Source organism: Plecotus auritus (genome assembly GCF_963455305.1).
Source record: "Plecotus auritus genome assembly, chromosome: 6".
Lineage (NCBI taxonomy): Eukaryota > Metazoa > Chordata > Mammalia > Chiroptera > Vespertilionidae > Plecotus > Plecotus auritus.
This window is the reverse complement of record NC_137773.1, coordinates 40,582,959-40,601,173: the sequence shown is the minus strand read 5'-3', so window position 1 is coordinate 40,601,173 and position 18,215 is coordinate 40,582,959. Positions and strand designations below refer to the sequence as shown.

General features: G+C 51.0%; 2 protein-coding genes across 8 annotated transcripts; both read right to left on the bottom strand.

Moving 5' to 3' along the window:
* Positions 1–1,273: 1,273 nt before the first annotated feature.
* B4GALT7 (beta-1,4-galactosyltransferase 7) lies at positions 1,274–12,030 on the bottom strand. Of its 7 annotated transcripts, none has more exons than XM_080676335.1 (7): positions 11,867–12,017; positions 9,290–9,368; positions 7,955–8,317; positions 3,932–4,157; positions 2,816–2,899; positions 2,452–2,556; positions 1,274–1,953 (listed from the first exon to the last, which is right to left on the bottom strand). In XM_080676335.1, exons 3-7 carry the CDS (start codon positions 8,197–8,199, stop codon positions 1,798–1,800), a joined length of 816 nt encoding a protein of 271 aa, XP_080532461.1. In that variant the 5' UTR covers positions 8,200–8,317; positions 9,290–9,368; positions 11,867–12,017; the 3' UTR covers positions 1,274–1,797. The 7 variants fall into 7 exon arrangements, with proteins under 7 accessions (XP_080532461.1, XP_080532458.1, XP_080532462.1 ...); XM_080676332.1 differs by lacking the exon at positions 9,290–9,368 and adding an exon at positions 10,000–10,152 and having other exon boundaries at positions 11,867–12,012; XM_080676336.1 differs by lacking the exon at positions 11,867–12,017 and adding an exon at positions 10,000–10,103.
* Positions 12,031–13,882: 1,852 nt separating this feature from the next.
* Positions 13,883–17,404, bottom strand: TMED9 (transmembrane p24 trafficking protein 9). Its single transcript, XM_080672471.1, has 5 exons — positions 17,201–17,404; positions 16,937–17,037; positions 16,083–16,208; positions 15,632–15,778; positions 13,883–14,710 (listed from the first exon to the last, which is right to left on the bottom strand). Exons 1-5 carry the CDS (start codon positions 17,382–17,384, stop codon positions 14,561–14,563), a joined length of 708 nt encoding a protein of 235 aa, XP_080528597.1. The 5' UTR covers positions 17,385–17,404; the 3' UTR covers positions 13,883–14,560.
* Between the last annotated feature and the right edge of the window lie 811 nt (positions 17,405–18,215).

The following is an 18,215-nucleotide window of genomic DNA, read 5'->3' as shown; positions in this document are numbered from 1 at the left end:
TTTCTTCTGCTCATTCCACATCCTTGGTGCAGGTATAAAGGAACACTCACATTTGTGAGTTCTTGCTATGTGCCAGATGAGTACAGAGCTAAGGGCTATGATATCACATCCATTCCCACCAACTCCAGGAGGCTGGAGTTTTGCCTCCACGTTACTGAAGTCCAAGATGATTTAGCCAGGGTTGCCTGGGAGACTGGCATACAGAAAGCATGCCATTCCCCTCTCCTGGACCTCAAGTTGAGAAAGTCCTGCCCACCACCCTTGCACTGTAATTGCAGCCTGTTTGCCCCTCACTGTGGGGCTAAATCACTGGGTAAGACCAATTTAGGATCACAAGGACCCTCTATTATACACCTGAACAGTTACATGGAGCCCGAAGCTTCACTCGGCTCATCTTTGCTCAAGTCTCTTCGCTTATGCTTAGGTTGTACAGTGCACAACCCACACAACTGCACACAGCAGCTCAGAGGAGTCTTTTTAGAGTAGAGCTATTGAATCCACCCTCCTGAACTCTAGGACCTCAATCTCCTCCTCCAGTATTTCAGGTGTCCTACTTATTGTTAAACCAGCCTTAACTGTCCCGTCTCCTCAGACTTCTGCTGCCAATCTTTGGCAGCCAAACACCTTAAAGAAGTGATCTACTTTGCAGGGCCCCTGGCCTCCCACTCTCTCATTGGCCCCAGGCTCCCCTCCAAGATCACTCCCCAATTCCATAGTCTCCTGAGCTCCCCTCCTTCACCTCTCCTTGGCATTGGGTGATCACTTGTGCTGTGGGAACACCCCAAGGATTCTCCCACTTCTCATCTTCTTCCTCCGGCATCAGAAAAACGGCCCTCACTCCCTCAAGCCATGACTTAGCCACTGCCGACACATGCTGCCTGCCCTGAGTCCAGTCCTCTGGATCTGTCCATCTTAGAGAGGCAGGTGAAGTCCCCTTCCCAGAGTCAGAGCTCGCTAGAGCCTGGCGGTGGTCACACTGCCCCAAGGGTAACAAAGCCTAGAGGGCTGTGGGCGGTAGCAGGAACCTTGTGCCTTTAGCTTCTCTCCCACCTGAGCTTCCCCTGGTCTTGCCATGCCAGCCCTAACCCAACTCCTTGCCAGCTTATAACAAAGAGAGATGTCATCTTTTCTCCTATCCCCTTCCCCTCAGCCATAGGTGACAAACTGGTGGTTCACAACACATTTTGTTTGGATTGCCCTACTTTTTAAAAGTTTCAATTAGTTGCTATCATTTAATAATTAACCAATTTTACTTAAGAATCCAGACTTCTAGTTTCTTTTAAAAAATCAGAAGATCAGCAACACAGGCCCACATTCCTACATGGTGACAACCAGCTAGAGCTGCTCTCAGTTGTTCCCTTTCTGTGGGGCTTGCTCTCTGGTTTCTGCACTTTAAGACTCCCAATGGCCCTAGCCACTCATATCAGCAGCGTGGCCTCTAAACCATATCTCCGCACGAGGCGGTCCTGGGGGAAGGAACAAAAGCCCGCAGGTCTCAGCATGCAAAGGAGGGCAGAGCAGAGCAAGCAGAGGCAGGGCGGAGAGTCCCAGTTGGGAGCCACATCCCAGCCTCTCTCCATCACTGTTTATTGCTAGCAGCATCCCAGGCACCCTGTGTGTCCTGTCCTGGCTCAAGCCTCCCTCTGGGGGCCAGGCTGCTGCAAACACGTAGCCTGCTGTCCACTCCTTCAGACTACTCCACATCCTATTGGAGCTGGGCCCAGGGCCTGAGGCTTTGTCCAGGGCCTGAGTAGCAGTATGGCCTGTAGGTACAAGCCTCCTTACTGTTCAGCCAACTCAGCCAAGTGTGCACCAGGGGGTAGCAGCCTTGTCACAGTCCAACATGATGTTGAGAACAGTGCACGGGGCCCCACCCACAGACAGGGCTGTACGAGCATCCACACGGTACTTCACAGTGTTCAGACCTCCCTCCCGGTCCACCTTGAATTGTTCCTAGGAAGGAAAAGGGGAGAGAGCATATATTCAGGACTTTGTGGGAGCCAGCTGTATATTGATGCCCCATGACCTCATCATCAGAGGTTCTGTGACCCCATTGAAGAGAGGAGTGACGCTCACAGCTGTGAAGGCTCTCCCACAGCTGTATGCCCCAGTAAGCAGGAGAGAAGGGGTTTTCAGTTGACTAGTATGGCTCCTAGAGAAGAGCTGTTTGAGGGATGGGAACTCTTAGGTTGCAGGTCCGCCTGGGATTCTGGCACCTTCAGCTGAGTCCCTTCCACCCAGCCTGTATGGGGGTCATCTGACCTAGGTCCCAGGACCCATAGCAGCCACCAACCAGGGAAAGGTACCCAAACAAAATGCCATCGACTGAGCTGGGCCAAAAAGGAGTGGAAAGAACCATTTGGACCCAAGTAGAACTTGGTGAAATACTTGGGCCTGCTGGCTCCCCCATGTCACTGCCTATCCATGCCTGATCAGGGAAGCAGTCAGCACCTGTTTTTGAGCGGCAATGCGCTTCTGGTCCCTCTTCCGCCAGGCTGGGTCATGCAGGTGGCGAAATGTCTTGTATCCAGTTGTGATTCCCGAGGGGCGGAATAGCTAAGGAGGCCAAAGGAAATTGGGTTAGGCCATCCCTCCTGGAGCCCTGGCCCTCACTAGTCCTCTGGGGTCCCACTGCCTGCCACAGGCCACAGGCCACAGGCAAGGGCCTGTCTTCCCATTATGCAGAAGAGGTGTGCTAATTTGGGGGCAGGACTAGGATCAGAACGAGCTGAGGATCTCCAAGCTGAGGGCAGAGAAGGGAGCCTCAGGGCAGCCAGGATGGCTGAGGTGATGGTAGGGGACCTGGGGGTGTTACCTGGAGCCCAGCTCCTTTGATGCGCCGGTAGAATTCATCGTCCTCACGGCCCCAGCCCCAGAAGCGGTTGGACATCCCGTTGCACTAACACAGAGACAGACAGCATCACTTGCCTCATCCGCCCAGTGTGCTCTCTAGTCTCTTACCACTCAGGAGTACCCAGCCCCCTTTCCTCCTCCCCTGGAAGTTTGGAGCAGACACCCAGATGCAGTTCCCACAACCTCTGCAGTATTGGGGGGACAGTCAGCACATCCCAGTCTCTGTGCCCATCTAATGGGGCCTGGAACTTGTGTGAGATGATTTGTTTCCCCAAAATATCTGACTGGCAGGAGGGCACCTCTCTGGGTAGCTCGTAATGGGCAGAAGTACCAATTCCTACTTGCCCCTTCCCATTTCTTCTGGGCTCAGCCCTGGTTTCTTCCTCTGTGTGGGAGAGGAACAGTTGGGCTCTATGGCAGATACCAGTTTTTGCTACCAGATTAGGGACTTCATTTACATAAAGCTGGCTTTAGTTTTGTGAGGAGCAGGAGACTCAGTTCTAAGCTACTCAGTTCTTCCCCACCTTCCCCCCGGCCACAGTGAGTGAGTGACTCAGGGATGGGCCCAGGACACAAGTCAGACCAATCAAGAGCCTGTGTGGTATGGCTCTGGGACTCCTGTCTGGCTGTCGGAAAGGGAGCTCCCTCTTCCAGTGGACTTGGGCCTAGACAGATACAGACTGCAACTACAACAACCACCCCTCACCCTGAGTATCTGGAAAGAAATCCTGCCTAAAGAAGGCAGAAATGAGAGAAATGAGGAAAGAGAAATGGTGTCCTAGTGACACTGTCTGAGAGGCTGGGCAAGCCACACAGGAAGCAACACCCTCCTCTGAGCCCCAACCAGACCTATCCATTTTAAGACTCAATGAACCCAACTTTTATGAAGCCAACTTTCCCAGGCTTTCTGTGCTGCGCCTGAATCCTCTCTAACCGACCTGCTTGTTCCTGCTCCTCTCTCCTGTCTGTGGCTGTTCCTGGGTTCCCTGCTGAGCCCCAAAACTGCTGCTCCTCCTGTCAGTGTCCCCACCCAGGTGGGAGCTCCCTGGCTCAGCAGAACAGGCTGGCTGGGCCTCACCAGCTGGTAGTGCTGCTTGGAGAGCAGCAGGATGCCGCCGACATAGGTCTTGTAGTGGTAGAGCGGGTGGAGCTCTGGGGAGGCCACATGGAAGGGCCCTGCCTCAGGGAAGCCATAATCCAGCTCCTCGTTGAGAGGGAGCAGGTCCACGTCGTGCATGGCGATGTAGTCTGTGCTGTTGCTGCTCTCCAGGAAGCCCACATTGATGAGTGCTGCCCGGTTGAACCTGTACAGGATGGCCAAGGCTGGGCAGGGTACAGGCAGCGAGCTGGCTCTCCCCCAGACTCTGCAGGAGAGCCCGTCCTCTACACCACCCACCCTGGGGCCTATGCTGCCCTCCAGGCCGACACTGATTTCACTGTGGTGCTATCCAGCTTCACGTCTGTTCCTCCATTCAGCGCCCAAATGTTTACTGAGCACCTACTATATGCCAGAAACTGTTGAGAGCATAGGATATAACAGTGAGAAATCAAAGCCCTGCCCTCAAGGAGTTGATATACTAATAACAGGAGACAAAAATAAACAAATAAATACTTAAAAAGCCAGATAGTGGTAAGTGCTGTGGAAAAAAGTAAAGCAGGAGGTCAAAAATGAGGTAGTTGTTCTTTTAGACATGTGCTCAGGGTAACAGGGTGAAGGGTGAGTAGAAACCTGAAAGTGAGTAGAAACCTGAAGGCCAGAGGGATTGAGCCCTATGGAAATCAGGGGAAGGGGGCTCTGAGCAGAGGAGAGAGTGCCTACCAAGGTCTGAGGCAGGGCAGACACCAATGTGGCCAGGTAGTGAGTGAGTGGGGCGTAGAGGATGAGGTCAGAGGGTGACGGGCCCCTGATGGGCTTAGGCTTTGGCCGTGATGAGATGGGGAGCCACTGGAGCGCTTAGAACAGAGGCAAGACACACTGTGACTTAGGGTGCAACAGGATCACTCTAGTTGGGGTGTTGAGAGGAGACTGGAGGACCAAGGTGGAAGGATAGAGGTGAGTTGAGAGGCCATTAAAATAATTTAGGCAAGAGATGACAGTGATTTAGCTCAGGGAGGTGGCAGTGAAGACGGTGAGAAGTGCGCAGATTCTAGATGGATTCTGCTGATGAATTGGATGTCTCGTGTGAGGCAGAAAGAAAAGTGGAGAATGATTCCAAGGCTTTTTGGGCTGCGTAACTGGAAGCATGGAGTTGCTATTTCCCGGTTGGGGAGGAGGCAGGGGAAGCTGATCTGGGCAATTCAGCTTTGATCAAGTAAGCTTGAGGTGCTTCTGAGCCCAGCAAATGTAGAGCTGCGCAAGTAGATGGATGTGCAGGTCTGGAGTTCAGGAGAGAAGTCTAGGTTGGGAATACAGCCTCGGGAGTCACCAGAGTAGAGATGGAACCTAATGGTCTGAGCCTGGATGAGATCCCCCAGGGAGTGACTGTAGCCAGCAAGGAGACACTCAAGAGCACTGAGACCAAGAGACCAGGGAGATGAGGCAGAACCTGGAAAGAAGGTGGGAAGGGCAGCCAGTGAGAAAGGAGGAGACTCAGCGAGGGCTGCCCTGGAAGTCAGACAGAGATGTTTGAGGAAGGAAGAAGTAATCCATTTGGCAAATGCTGCTGAGAAGTCTACAGGATGAAGGATGATTAATAAGGTTCATTGGTGATGTCAGTGAGAGCTGTTTTAGCAATGAGGGGAGAAGGGGGAGGAGTTTTGCTATAAAGGGGAGCAGAGAAATGAGGTGATAACTGTGGGCAATGTGCAATTTTGTATGCTGATGCAAATGATCCAGAAAGGAAGAAAAACTTGGTCATGTAGGACAGAAAAGGGCTCACAACTGGAATGATGTCCTTGAGTAAGAGACGAGAATGGGAGCCAGTGCCAGTGGTAGAGCTGCCCCAGCAGAGCTGGGACAAGGCATCAAAAGCAACCGTGCACAGAAGATGGTACACAGGGCCAGGGGTTGGGGACTTGCACAAGTTTTCTTCCAATTAGTTCTGTTTTCTCAAATAGAAAGCAAAGTTGGGGGGAGGATGGGTGAGGAGAGGGGAAAGGCAGCAGATTAGAGGAATTCAAGGCTTTCAGGCAGGGCCGAGGAGCTTCCTGGGCCAGGGCTCATTGTCTCCAGTCACATCAGCTGCCCAGGAGCAGGTGTGAATTAAACAGTCAGGTTTCAACAGGCAGAAATTGTGCCAGGCAGAAAGGGGCAAGGGAACTGAAATATGTGCAGGGGAATGATTTTAACAATGAGCCAAAGCCGAAACCGGTTTGGCTCAGTGGATGGAGCGTCGGCCTGCGGACTGAAGGGTCCCGGGTTCGATTCCGGTCAAGGGCATGTACCTTGGTTGCGGGAACATCCCCAGTGGGAGGTGTGCAGGAGGCAGCTGATCGATGTTTCTCTCTCATCGATGTTTCTAGCTCTCTCTCTCCCTTCCTCTCTGTAAAATATCAATAAAATATATTTAAAAAACAAACAAACAAACAAACAAAAAAACAATGAGCCATGGAATCCAAGTTAGGTCAGGAGAAAGTGAGGACAAGGTGAGTGAACAGTGAAAATTGGGAGCATCGGCAGGCTCTCTGGAGTACACTCACCTTTCTTCCCTCTCAGGTATGCATCTTTACTTTTCTCTCCTAAACTCTAAGGATTCCCATGAGACTTGCAACCAGAGAAGCAACAGCAGTGGCAGCTCATCCCTGGCTTACACCCTGAGCCTGTCTCCAAGGCCGCCTTTTCTGACTTTTCAGTGAGATAACCAACCTTGCCTTGGCTCACTTCTTTCCCTTAACGTTGCTAGAGAGCCAATCAGACCACCACCAAGGCTATCTCCTGTTGCTTCTCCTGTCCTAGACTTTTCAGCGAGCTAAAAACAGCCCTGCCTTGGCTCACTTCTTTTACTGTGACTTTTTTTTGTTGTTAATCCTCACCAGAGGATATTTTTTCCATTGATTCCTAGAGAGAGTGGAAGGGAAGAGAGAGAGAGAGACATTGATTGGTTGCCTCCTAAATGTGCCCTGACTGGAGCCAGGGATTGAACCTGCAATTGTGGTACGTGTCCCTGACCTTGAATTAAACCCAAGACGCTTTGATCTGCAGGCTGACACTCTAACCACTGAGAAAAACTGGCCAGGACTTTCACTGTGACTTTACTTCTCAGTGAATTCACACAGCCCAGTGTGGCCCACTTCTTTCCTATAACGGTTCTAGAGAGCCAAAGCAGAGCACTTCGTTGGCACTCACTCTCTCTCTCCTGTTGTTTCTCTACCCTAAGCCCTTCCTTTGTTTCACTGTCCCCCGCTTTAATAAAGGTACTCTCAAATAAAAATAAAAAAAAATTGGGGTGGTGGGCACATGGTCCTATATAGATTTTGTAAATTAGTAATCCACACATGTAACCTATGTGTTCATGTAGACTAATGTCACCCCAAGAAAATTAAAAAAAAAGAAAGAAAATTGGGAGCATCCCGGACTACAAGGCCTGGTGGGGTCCAGGAACTGTTGCGAGTTTCCAGAGGGAAGAAATTAGAGGGAAAGGTGGGGGTGAAATGTGAAATGCTTCGATTATGATTACGGAGTAAAGATTTTGGTAAGTGCAAAGATTTCAGGATAATGCCAGACTGTGAACTTTAAAGCCATTGTATTGACACTCTCTTCGTCTAATCCTCACCACCAATCCCGTGGCAGGCCCTGTCTGTGCTTCCTCCATCCCTTCTACATGCTGACCAAGTCCCCATCATCTCAGACAACTGCAGTGACCACCCACAGCTCTTCCTGCTCCTCCTCTTGTCCTGGTATAATCTACTCCACGTACAGTACCCCTATTTTAAAATGGAAATCAGATCAGGGCCCTCCCCAGCCCCAAACTTTCCCCAAAGATTTCTGTCAACCCCAGTGAGAAGGGTCCCACCTCCTTCCCTCCTGCCACTGACCTAGGTGGCCCTTCACAGGTCTGAGGCCCACCAGCATTGGGCTGCTGCCAGGAAAGGGAGCAGGCCCTAAAAGGCCTGGACAAGGTGACGCCCCTGGAGAGGGGGAGCAGGGTCAAGTAGTCCCTACCTGAAATGATCCACCTGGTTGAGCACGTAGATGTGGTGTGGGATCTTCTTCCTGATCAGGAAGCGATGCATGTGGGGCACAAAGACCAGGAGCTCCTCAAAGCGTTCTCGGAAGGGCACCAGCACTGCCAGGCGGTGGGGGCCCCATGACGGATCTTCTTCCCAGTGCTCAGGGGGCGGCTCTGGGGGACAGGCCCGGGGTGGACCTGGGGTCTCCTGCCCTTGTCCCTTGGCTGCCCAGGCCATGTCACCGGAGCAGCTGAGCTGCAGCCAGAGCAGGGAGAGGAAGCCCAGTAAGAGACAGGCAACGAAGAGGTGGAAGACGGAGCATTTCCGGGGAAGGCTGCTGGGAAGCAGCCTGGACCTGGGACAAGAGCAAGGATGGTCAGAAGGGCAGGTCTGGTCTGGGACCGTCACAGACCCCTTCTCTGGCTTCCCCACAAGCAGGGCTGGTCTGCCTAAGCACCTGGGAATTAGTACAAAAGCAACTTTAATGCTTTTGCTCATGCTGCTACCATCTATCAGAATACAGCCCATGCCCCCGCCTCCAGAAAGCCCTCCAACCACTCCTGGGTCGCAGAGCTGCCCATTCCTTGATGCTTTCTTATTTTCTGTGAATGAGCCCTGGCCAGACCATGAAGGCTGGGATGAGGCTCCTTGTATCTTGCACTTGCCCCGCCCCAGGACAGTGGTTCCCGTCCTGAGCTGATGGTAGGAGCCTGGACTTAGAGATCTCACCCACTGCCTCCCACACCCTGCATGTTCACCACCTGCTGAAACGTTGGCTTCATCCTGCTTCTCACACCAGAAAGCTCCCTAAGATCTGGGTCTGTGCTGGCATCAATCCCCAGTGAAAACCCCCAATGTTTATTTTCGGAAGATCAGGCCTGCCCGCAAATCAATGCAAGGCCCAAATTAACTGTGGCAGTTCACTGAACAAGTCTCAAAGCTTCAGTCCAACAGGCAGCCCATGCGACAAGAGCTGAGAGATGGACTAGGGAAAGAAAGATTGGGGCTGGGGCTAGCACCCGGGCTCATTTCAGAAACTGGGAAGACAGCTGGTATCTTAAACACTGCGGTAGTGTCGAGAGATTGGCCTTTAGGTTAGAAAGTACAAAGAAACAAGTGGAATTCACCTGATTCTTTTGCCCCTCTCTCTGGAAGTTCCTGAGGGTAGTGAAGGAGGAGGTGAGGAATCCAAGAAAAGGGAGGCTTCCTCTGCAGGACACCCCATGAAATAATCAGCAAAGCAACCTCTCTATGACCTCTATGAGGCACCATGCAGCTACCAGGCTTATAGATTCTACTTCCTAAGTGTCCCTTGACCCTTCCTCACCTACTGCCTCTCTTCTGTGCTCAGGTCTCATTGGTCCTTGTCCAGCTCAGACCTCTTCGAGCTCATGGATGATCCTTTTCTGTTTACAAGAGAAAGACCCAATCCCTTGGCCTGACAGTCAAACCCCTCTGTGACCTGGCCCCATCTCATTGGCCCTTACCACTCATCCAGTGCTATAATTTGGCCAACTCTGAGCTCCTCTGCTCACCATATTCCTTCCTGCTCCAGCCTCACACAGCCTGCTGCTTCTGCCTGAAATGCCCTTCCTATTTTATCTGTCTGAAAGCCCCTCACTGATCCTTCAGGGCCAAACTCCCATGTCATGGCCAGCACTGCCCATCTTCTCACATATACAAACTGAGATACATGCACCTTCTGTGTTTCCATGGCATCTGGTATTTCACTCTTTGGAGTACTTAAGAAGTTTGTAATCCCCCAAGTCCCTGCTTGTCTTACCCATAAATAACCAGGCTCCTGTCTGTGGCTGCAGCACCAGACACACAGCAGAGGGCATGCTAAGTGAGTTACAGGAAGGGTTCAAGCAGCCAGGGCATGCTTTAAGTTATACAGTTAGAGCCACACCAACTCCTGCCTCTATAATGGCACAATTGCCAACCAGAAAGCCAGCAGTCCTGAAGCCAGGTCCAGGTCCCACACACAGCAGAGAGATGGCTGGGTAGGACACCTTCACAGTGGGGCTTCTGACTTACCCCCCATTGTCCTGTGGTGGGGGTTTCCGATGGGGAGCAGAACCCAATCCTGCCAGTGGCCTGGGAAGGCTGGAGTTTCTACTGATTCTCCCTCTGAGCTCTTTCTGAGGATGGGGTGGAGACCGGGGAGGTGGACATGGGGAACTATCCCACCTTCAGGGGAAGAAGCAATGACCATTATCCAGAGTATGGCACGAATTGGGCATTTCATGCACTTTCACATGCTGTTTCCTTGGGCTAACTTTCCCTTCCTACCAGTATCACATCCCCACTGGGTACTCTCAGCCGGAGCTGTTAAAAGTCTAAACTATCGAACAACTTAATTCAGAGCCGAATCCCAATTCCTTGGGACAGTGGACAACACTGAGAAGTTGCCCTGATGCCACCTGATGGCAAACTCCAGATCTGTAGTCCCATCGGCTCCCAGGGCCCAGGCCACCCTGCTCTGAGGGGCAGACCAGATGAGATTTTTTCTCCTTCTTCAATCTGTGCCCAAGACTAGGAAAGAGAAGATTCAAACCGAGGCAGGCTGGCTCCACAGCCAGCACTCTTCATTGCTACATTAGCCTGCATCTGTTGCATGGATCTTAGTACCCCTGTGTCAAAAGCGAGAAGAGACATCAGTAACTTTTTCTGAGAACACAGTTTTTTCCCAAAGGTTTATGAAAAGGGATCAAGAAATGAAAATTTTCCTCTACTACCTTTCCTTTCTTCTTCACACAAATCGTAGTGATACAAGGTTTGAATACTCAAATGCTCTGATGATAGCACCTCCAAATGACAAGGGTAAGTGGAAGATACCTCCTCTGAGCCAGGCACAGTATCAAGGACTTTACATTTGTCTCCTTTAGTCCTCATATAGCTCTCTTCCCGGTTTCAGAGATGGAAAAGCTGAAGTCAGAAAGATTAAGTGATATGTTTCTGGTCACATGATGGTTAAAGAGGATTTCTGCCCAGGGCTGACTCCACAGTTCTGGCTTTCTTTCTGTTATATTCCTGTCTTCTCACTTCAACACCAACTCTGAAAAATCTCCAAAGATAAAGAGTTGTGCCCACTACATTCCAGAACCATTTGGCACATGGCAAAGTTAAGATATTTAAAGAGAACGAGGTGTCATTCACTGGGTAAAGACTCACTATGTGTTCTAGGTGAGAAGAGTTTGGGGGGCACATCTCAAGATTGAAGTGTCCTCCCAAATGTAGACAACTAAAAAGCTCCATCTCCCCAATTCTGCTTTAGTGGTAAACATTAGCTAAGCTCGGGGCCAAGGCCATACCTAACACACGGAGCAGGCTCCGTTCAAGTGCAGCGCAGGAGAAGCGAACCAGTGTTAAGTGAGGAGAGCCGACTACGTGCCAGGCAGCGGCCAGGCAGGTGGAGGGACAGAGCTTCTGTTTGGTGTGTTCCCTGGGGTGGCCCAGCAAGGAAGGGGAAGCGCGAAGGAGGGATGGTCTGAGGCTACATGGATGTGATGGGGAGGTGGAAACCAGAAAAATGGAACACAGACTCCTAGACCAGGGACAGAAAGACAGAGATCCATTCAGAGAGGTCAACAGAGTCACTGACCAGCACTAAGATAGAGGCCAGAGGAGAAACTCCTAAGAGAAAACGACTTGCAAAGAGAGAAACAGAAACTCACAAAGGGAGGTCAACAGAGAAATGCAGACCCACGGGTGACGGAGCCCTGCAGAGTGACGTAGACTGGAAGACACAGAGACAGACACCCAACTACAGAGACTCATGACCCACAGACCCTCAGAGAGCCCCGCAGAGAGGAGACGCGATGGCCTCGAGCTCCTAGATTCCGCCCCGTGGCCGGTAAAGATCGGCACCCGGAGGACAGGGCCCGGGGCCGCCGCCGCTCACCTGCCGTCCTCCCAGGGCAGCTGCGCCGCTTTCCTCCGGGAGGGGAACATCGTGGGGGGAGGCGGCCACGCATGGGGATCGAGCTCCCGGCCGGGCGGACCCGGCCTCCTCGGCCTACGCGGCACCTCCGCCTCCCGCCCCGCCCAAACCCGTGGCCCAGCCCCTCGGTCCTACGGGTCCTCCGCTCCGGCCGCGCCGTCTGCTCCCCGGAGCTGTGGCGTCAAAGGTTCCGCCTGTGGAGAAACACGCGAGCACGGCTACCACTTGACTGCTGACTGCCCCTGCTTTTTAACATCCCGAGAAACTGAGGCCCCAGAGGGGGCTCAAGTCACTGGGCTGGGGCTGGACTTAAGACTCCAGACTTTCAAACCAGCGCCCTGGGGTAATGTGCATCTTCCTCCTCCTCCCAAGGGAAGGCAAGGAGCTTCTGGGCCTCCTGGCTGTTAACTCAGGTGCATTCTTCCTCTACAACAAAGCTTGGAGGACCGCAAAGCCAAGCTCAGGGCTTAGTTTTGCGTTCAAGAGATATCCCATGGAGTTAGAGCCAGGCACTACAGACAGACCGACTGGATTCCAAACTTGAAAATCTGCCAATTCAGCTATGTTTGGGGGCAAAACAATCTCTGTTCCCTCTCCTAAGTGCCTGATCTACATGATTGCTGTGAGGACTAAAGGAAAAAATAAACTTGGTACAGAGATGGGCACAATAGATTTAGATTTAGTTGTCTCTTTGGGCTTCTCTTGGCGGTGACAGTTTCTCAGACTTTCATAGAGGGAATCAGAAAAAGGACATAGGTGACAACTCAAGAAATCTGCATTAAGTATGGACTTTAGTTTAAAATAATGTATTACTAAATTCACTAATTTTTTATAAAATTGTTTTTATTGATTTCAGAGAGGAGGAGATATAAACATTGATGAGAAAGAAGCATCTATCGGCTACTACCTCCTGCATGCCCCCTACTGGGGATGGAGCCTGCAAACTTGGCATGAGCTCTGACCCGGGAATCAAACTGACTTCCTGGTTCATGGGACAACGCTCAAACAACTGAGCCACCCGCCTGGCTACATTCATTAATTTCTAACAAATGTACTATACTAATACATGACGTTAATAATAGGGGGGACTCCCTGGTTGGGTTACAGGCTCAATCCTCAGTAGGAGGCATGCAAGAGGCAGCTGATTCCATGCTACTGGTTAAGCCCATCAATATCCTTATCCCTGCCTACCCAAGGATTTCTGTCCTTCCCACACCTGCAGCATTCCTGTTCAAAAAACTGCATTCTAGCCCTAACCGGTTTGGCTCAGTGGATAAGAGCGTCGGCCTGCAGACTCAAGGGTCCCAGGTTCGTTTCCGGTCAAAGGCATGTACCTTGGTTGTGGGCACATCCCCAGTAGGAGGTGTGCAGGAGGCAGCTGACCGATGTTTCTCTCTCATCAATGACCCTGCATTCTAACTAGGCATTTCCTTACAGCACCATGACAAGTCTATCCTGAGTCCACCTACTCTGGAAATGCAGGGATGGCACTTCATGAGGGAGCTGGCACAGAGGAAGTGGTGTGGATTTGAACCCCAACCCAATTTATTTGTTGGATGTTCTTGGGCAAAACCACTACCCTCTGCTGTGGGAAGGTATGGAGAGGATAAAAAGAATGAAGTTCAGCACCGTAAATGTGGCTCAGTGAATGAGCAATGACCCATGAACCAGGAAGTCACAGTTCAGTTCCCAGTCAGGGCACATGTCCAGGTTGCCAGCTCAACCCCCAGTAGGGGACATGCAGGAGGCAGCCAATCCATGATGTTTCTCTCATCATTGATGTTTCTATCCCTCTCTCCCTCTCTGAAATCAATAAAAATCTATATTTAAAAAACAAAGATTGATGTTCAAAGGTGGGTACTCGTCTTGGAATGTGAAGTGCTTTGCCCACTGGAAGAACTGACATTCCCTGAAGTGTTATGCCCACTGATAGTAGAGTAACTTTACATTGTACAAGAAGTCTTTTTTTTTTTTTTTAATTTTTATTGGGAAACCAATGTAACAAACCTAGGCTTATTGAAAATGAAATCAGTAACTAAGACTCTGCAGGCCCCATCCCCAGCCAGCACCAAGACCTCTGCTTGCCCTGATCCCAGTTCCTCGAGCCCCAAAAAGGACATCTATGTGAAAAACCTGGAGTCAACCTCAGGACTACTTTCCCACTTTGCAACCCCCTCCATCCCACCCTCAACTGACACACACACCCTGGATCAGCAGGCTGGGTTTAGGCCCAAGGAGGTTCTCAGGGTGGCAGAGAATCACAGCTGTATCACAATCTGCCTAAAATCCCAAGTTAGCAAGGAAGACAAAAAGAAAACTGGCTTGCCCACCCACTCCCCTCCCTGCAGCCACCCCAGATAACAGCCTCACATCCCTGATCAGTAACATTGTGATTTTGAGGTGCCATTGGGACTCCCAGTGGCTTCAATAGCCCCCAGGAGATTACTGCAAAGGCCCAGAGCTCAGGAGAGGGGGCAGGCATTTGCCCCACCACCTGCTCAGTATGCTCCAGCTGAGCTGCTCCCCTTAGCTTGTGCCTGGGGTGCCTGTGACCTCTCTTCCCTCCAGAACATCCATGGCTGGGAATCAGTCCTCCTGCCAGAGAGAAATCAGTTCCAGGAGGCCTCTTCTCCCCCAGCCTGGGAGGAAGGATGGCTACACCAGCTTCTTGGCTTCAAAGAAGCTCTTGAGGTGTCGCATCTGCCAGACACCGATGGCTACGAGGATGAGGGTCTGCAGAATGGACCACCACAGCACCCGTTGGTTGGTGCTCTCGCTGGTCTGCCGGAAGCGCTCCTCTCGCCACTGTGGGAGGGGAGAATGGAAGAAGAGCCTGAATTGGCTGGGCCCCACCTGGGTCTGTTAGAACTGCTGGGTTCCCTCCCTGGAGGATGGTCCAGGGCCAACTAGTTCTGCACAGGTACCAGTCAAATGCTGCAAAGAGACACCCCACGTGGGGACTGTCTTCACCCTCACTAGCCAGATGACCTCAGGTAACTTAAGTCTGTTTGCTCTGTCAGTTACAGACCTCCCAGGTCCTACCCTGGTGCTTAGAGGAGAGGTAAAGTAGTTGTGATATCACCATCAGGCAGAGCTGTCCTGAAATGCCCAGGAATGGGCTTGCTCTGAGTACTCCGCTCAGGTCTCCCAAACTGCTCCTTGAAGATTGTGGGCACAGGTTGCAAATTGGTGGTCCAGGGGCTGCACCTGGCCCATACATGTGTGTTATTTGGCTCACACAGTATTTTGCCAACATTTAAAACCAATTAATTTTTCACACAAAAAACCTGGACCTCTAGCTCCTCTTAAAAGCCAGAGCCAGCTAGCATTCTACAAGCCTGTTCTTGGCTGACAACAGTAGCTGTCCCTGGTTAGGCAGGTTACTATCCTACCAATCCTTATGGTCATAGATCCATTAATGGAACCTGCTTACTCCTGGACACAGGTGAGTTTGAAACCCCTGGGATCACCTAGAGCCATGGAAATAGCACCCAAGTTTTGGTATCAATTCCTGCTGTCACTTAGTGTAACTGTGACCTAGGGCAAGAACAGCCTTTAAGAGACTGTCTCCTCAAATACAAAATAGTTAATAATAGCCATCTCACCTTTTAGACTTGCAAAGTAGACAACCTGGTATGTTACATAATAAATCTGACATGTAACTCCTGGCTGAGCCAGTAGGCAGCTTCTGAGAAAAAGCCCACTGATCCTAGCCTAGCCACTCACCCGCTGATAGTTCTGTTCTTTCTGGATCTGCTCTACTTGCTCCACCAGCTGTCGTACTCGTAGTTGCAACTCACTCAACTTGTCTTTGGCAGCAATTTCTGCATAGTCATTGGCGTGTTCACCCACCTGAATGTCCAGATGAACTCTCTGTGAACAGACAAGGAAGATAAAGACAATCAGGTAGCTCTGCTCCCTCTTCATGCCAAGGACTGACAGTTAGTCCACCCATCTTCCTTAAATTGTTCATTAAGCCAACACTGATGAAGCCTCCTCAGTGTCCAGCTCTATGGGGCTCTAGACACACAGAAAAGAATAAGCCTTGGCTGATGACTCTGTCCAAGGTATATGCAAAGAGCTCCACATACTCATCTCATACCCACAGTATCACCAGTCCCCAGTCCTTAACAGGGGCTAAAAGCTAAAAGTACAAGTCCCATGCAAGTCCACTTACCAACATGCCTCCAGCAAAAAGGGAGAACTTGGTGGAATTGGAGTGAAGACAGATCTGATGCTCGCCAGGGGTATGGGATGTGAAAGTGAACCTGCCTTCAGAGCCATACTGCCGGGCCAGAATGACCTGAAGAGAAAGGGCTTTAGTGAGTTACTGCATGGAGCTGGACGGTGCTTAAGGCTTTAAGTGCCTCAAAAATCGGCAAGCAGAGCTGCAGACATCCCACAACACCAAATGGTCCAAAGCTGCTCAGAAGCAGTTGCCAAAAGCTTGTCTGAAAACTATTTGGAGTAGGGGTAAAAAAAAAATCAGGCATAGGTTGGCATGTGACTGCTCCTGGGAAGAGTTTTCTTTTATTCATAGCTCATGCCCTTTCAATGATTTTGGTGTAATTCATTTTTAAGTGACAGCTAAAGGGTTTTGAGGGTTTTTTGGTTTTAATCTTTGTCAAAATTTAAAGCTGCTCATTCTTTTTGGAAAGTACACTGTTCTATGAAATCCTGAAGTGTAGATGTCACAGCTTTAGAGTTGGCAAAAATTGTTTCTCAGCACCACAATTAATCCTCTTATCACACTTATAAGAAAGATGAATTTCTATAACACAGATGGCTTAGGGAAAGTAACTGACTGACTTGGCGGTATCATGCAGCAGTCAATAAGAGGTTGAGAGGAGAGCCAGTATTGCAACAGTCTAAGTTAAGTCTGGAGCGAAAATCCGGGATTTCCCCACATAACCAACTGTTTTTTACCAATTTAGCAGATGTGGAAACTAGGAGGGGAAGTATCAGCGCCTACCTGGTCTAGCGCTTAAGTGCAGAGCGGAGGGCTCAGCGGGGCAAAGGGGGCCGACTCACCTTATCTTCTGGGTCCTTCACCTCCACGAACATGCCAAGTCCGGGGGTGGCTGGCTGGTACTCCTCCCGCTGCTTGTCATACAGCTGCGTCCGGTAGTTTCCTGGAGGGAAGCCGGGCGAGCCCAAGTCAGAGGTGACTCCAGGTCCGCGGCAGGTAGAGCACCGCGAGGCCGGCTGCTCCCGGCTCTGGAGCGTTGCTGACCCTCCCACACCCCGCGCCCCAAGACCACATTCTTATTCCCAACTGTCCCCATCCCCCCGCACCTATAACCATGGTCTCGTCCGGAATCTCCTCAATAAAGCATTTCTTCTCTGTCTCCCCGATGTGAAAGTAGAGCGCGCCTCCGCGGGCCGCAAACCACAGTAGCAACAGAAGGGCCCGAACCACCCAACCCAGCCCGGCTCCCAGCCAGGGCCTGACGATCCGCACACCCAACTCCGCAGCCATCTTGCCCCACCTGACGGCGCAGCCGCAATTGGCCGCGCCACGTACCCTTGCCGCCGCCGCGGGGCCTATCGGGACAGCAAGTTCCGCTGGGGCGGGGTGGGGAAAAACAGGACTATAAATCCCGAGATGCCTCGCGACTATGGCGCGGCTTCTACCTGGAACCCAATTGGAATTGAAGTCACATAATGTAAAGTTTCTCTCCATCGGGCCCTCGTCGCGGCCCGGCGACTGGTGATTATCTACTTTTTACAGATGATGAAACTAATGCAGTTTGAGGTTGCGGAGCGAATTATGAGCAGACACAAGGTTCGAACCAAGGATCTCTGATTTTCTCGGCATAGCATCTGCCATCATGGGTTTGCTTCTGTATTTAAAAATTCAGCTTTGAAAAAAATGACACAAGCAATGCTCAGATTTATCTTCAGATGTTTTTCAAAATAGAAAAGGAAAATCACCGTCTCCCTTTACCACTTTTTTGCCCCCAAACCTCTATCACTCTTAAATCCGGTCTGTATGGTTTCAGGAATCCTACCATCATCACCAGTGTACTCCTCCACGAGGCCTTTGCTGCTGAATCCCGGCTCTTCGCTGGACCCAATGTATTCTGTGCCCCAATGGCTGGCAGGATAAAGGACCATAGGGCTTCTTGGGACAGAACAGGCCGGTTTTGAAGAGCTCTGCACTAAATGTGAGATCAGCAGGGGTCTGGACCCTTCCCTTCGTGACCTTCCTGAATTTTACCCAAATTTCAGTGTGTTTTGGTAGCTCATCACAAAGTTGCATAGAAGCTGGAGGTTCCCCCCCCCCCCCCCCCTCTATTTGAGATTCTTT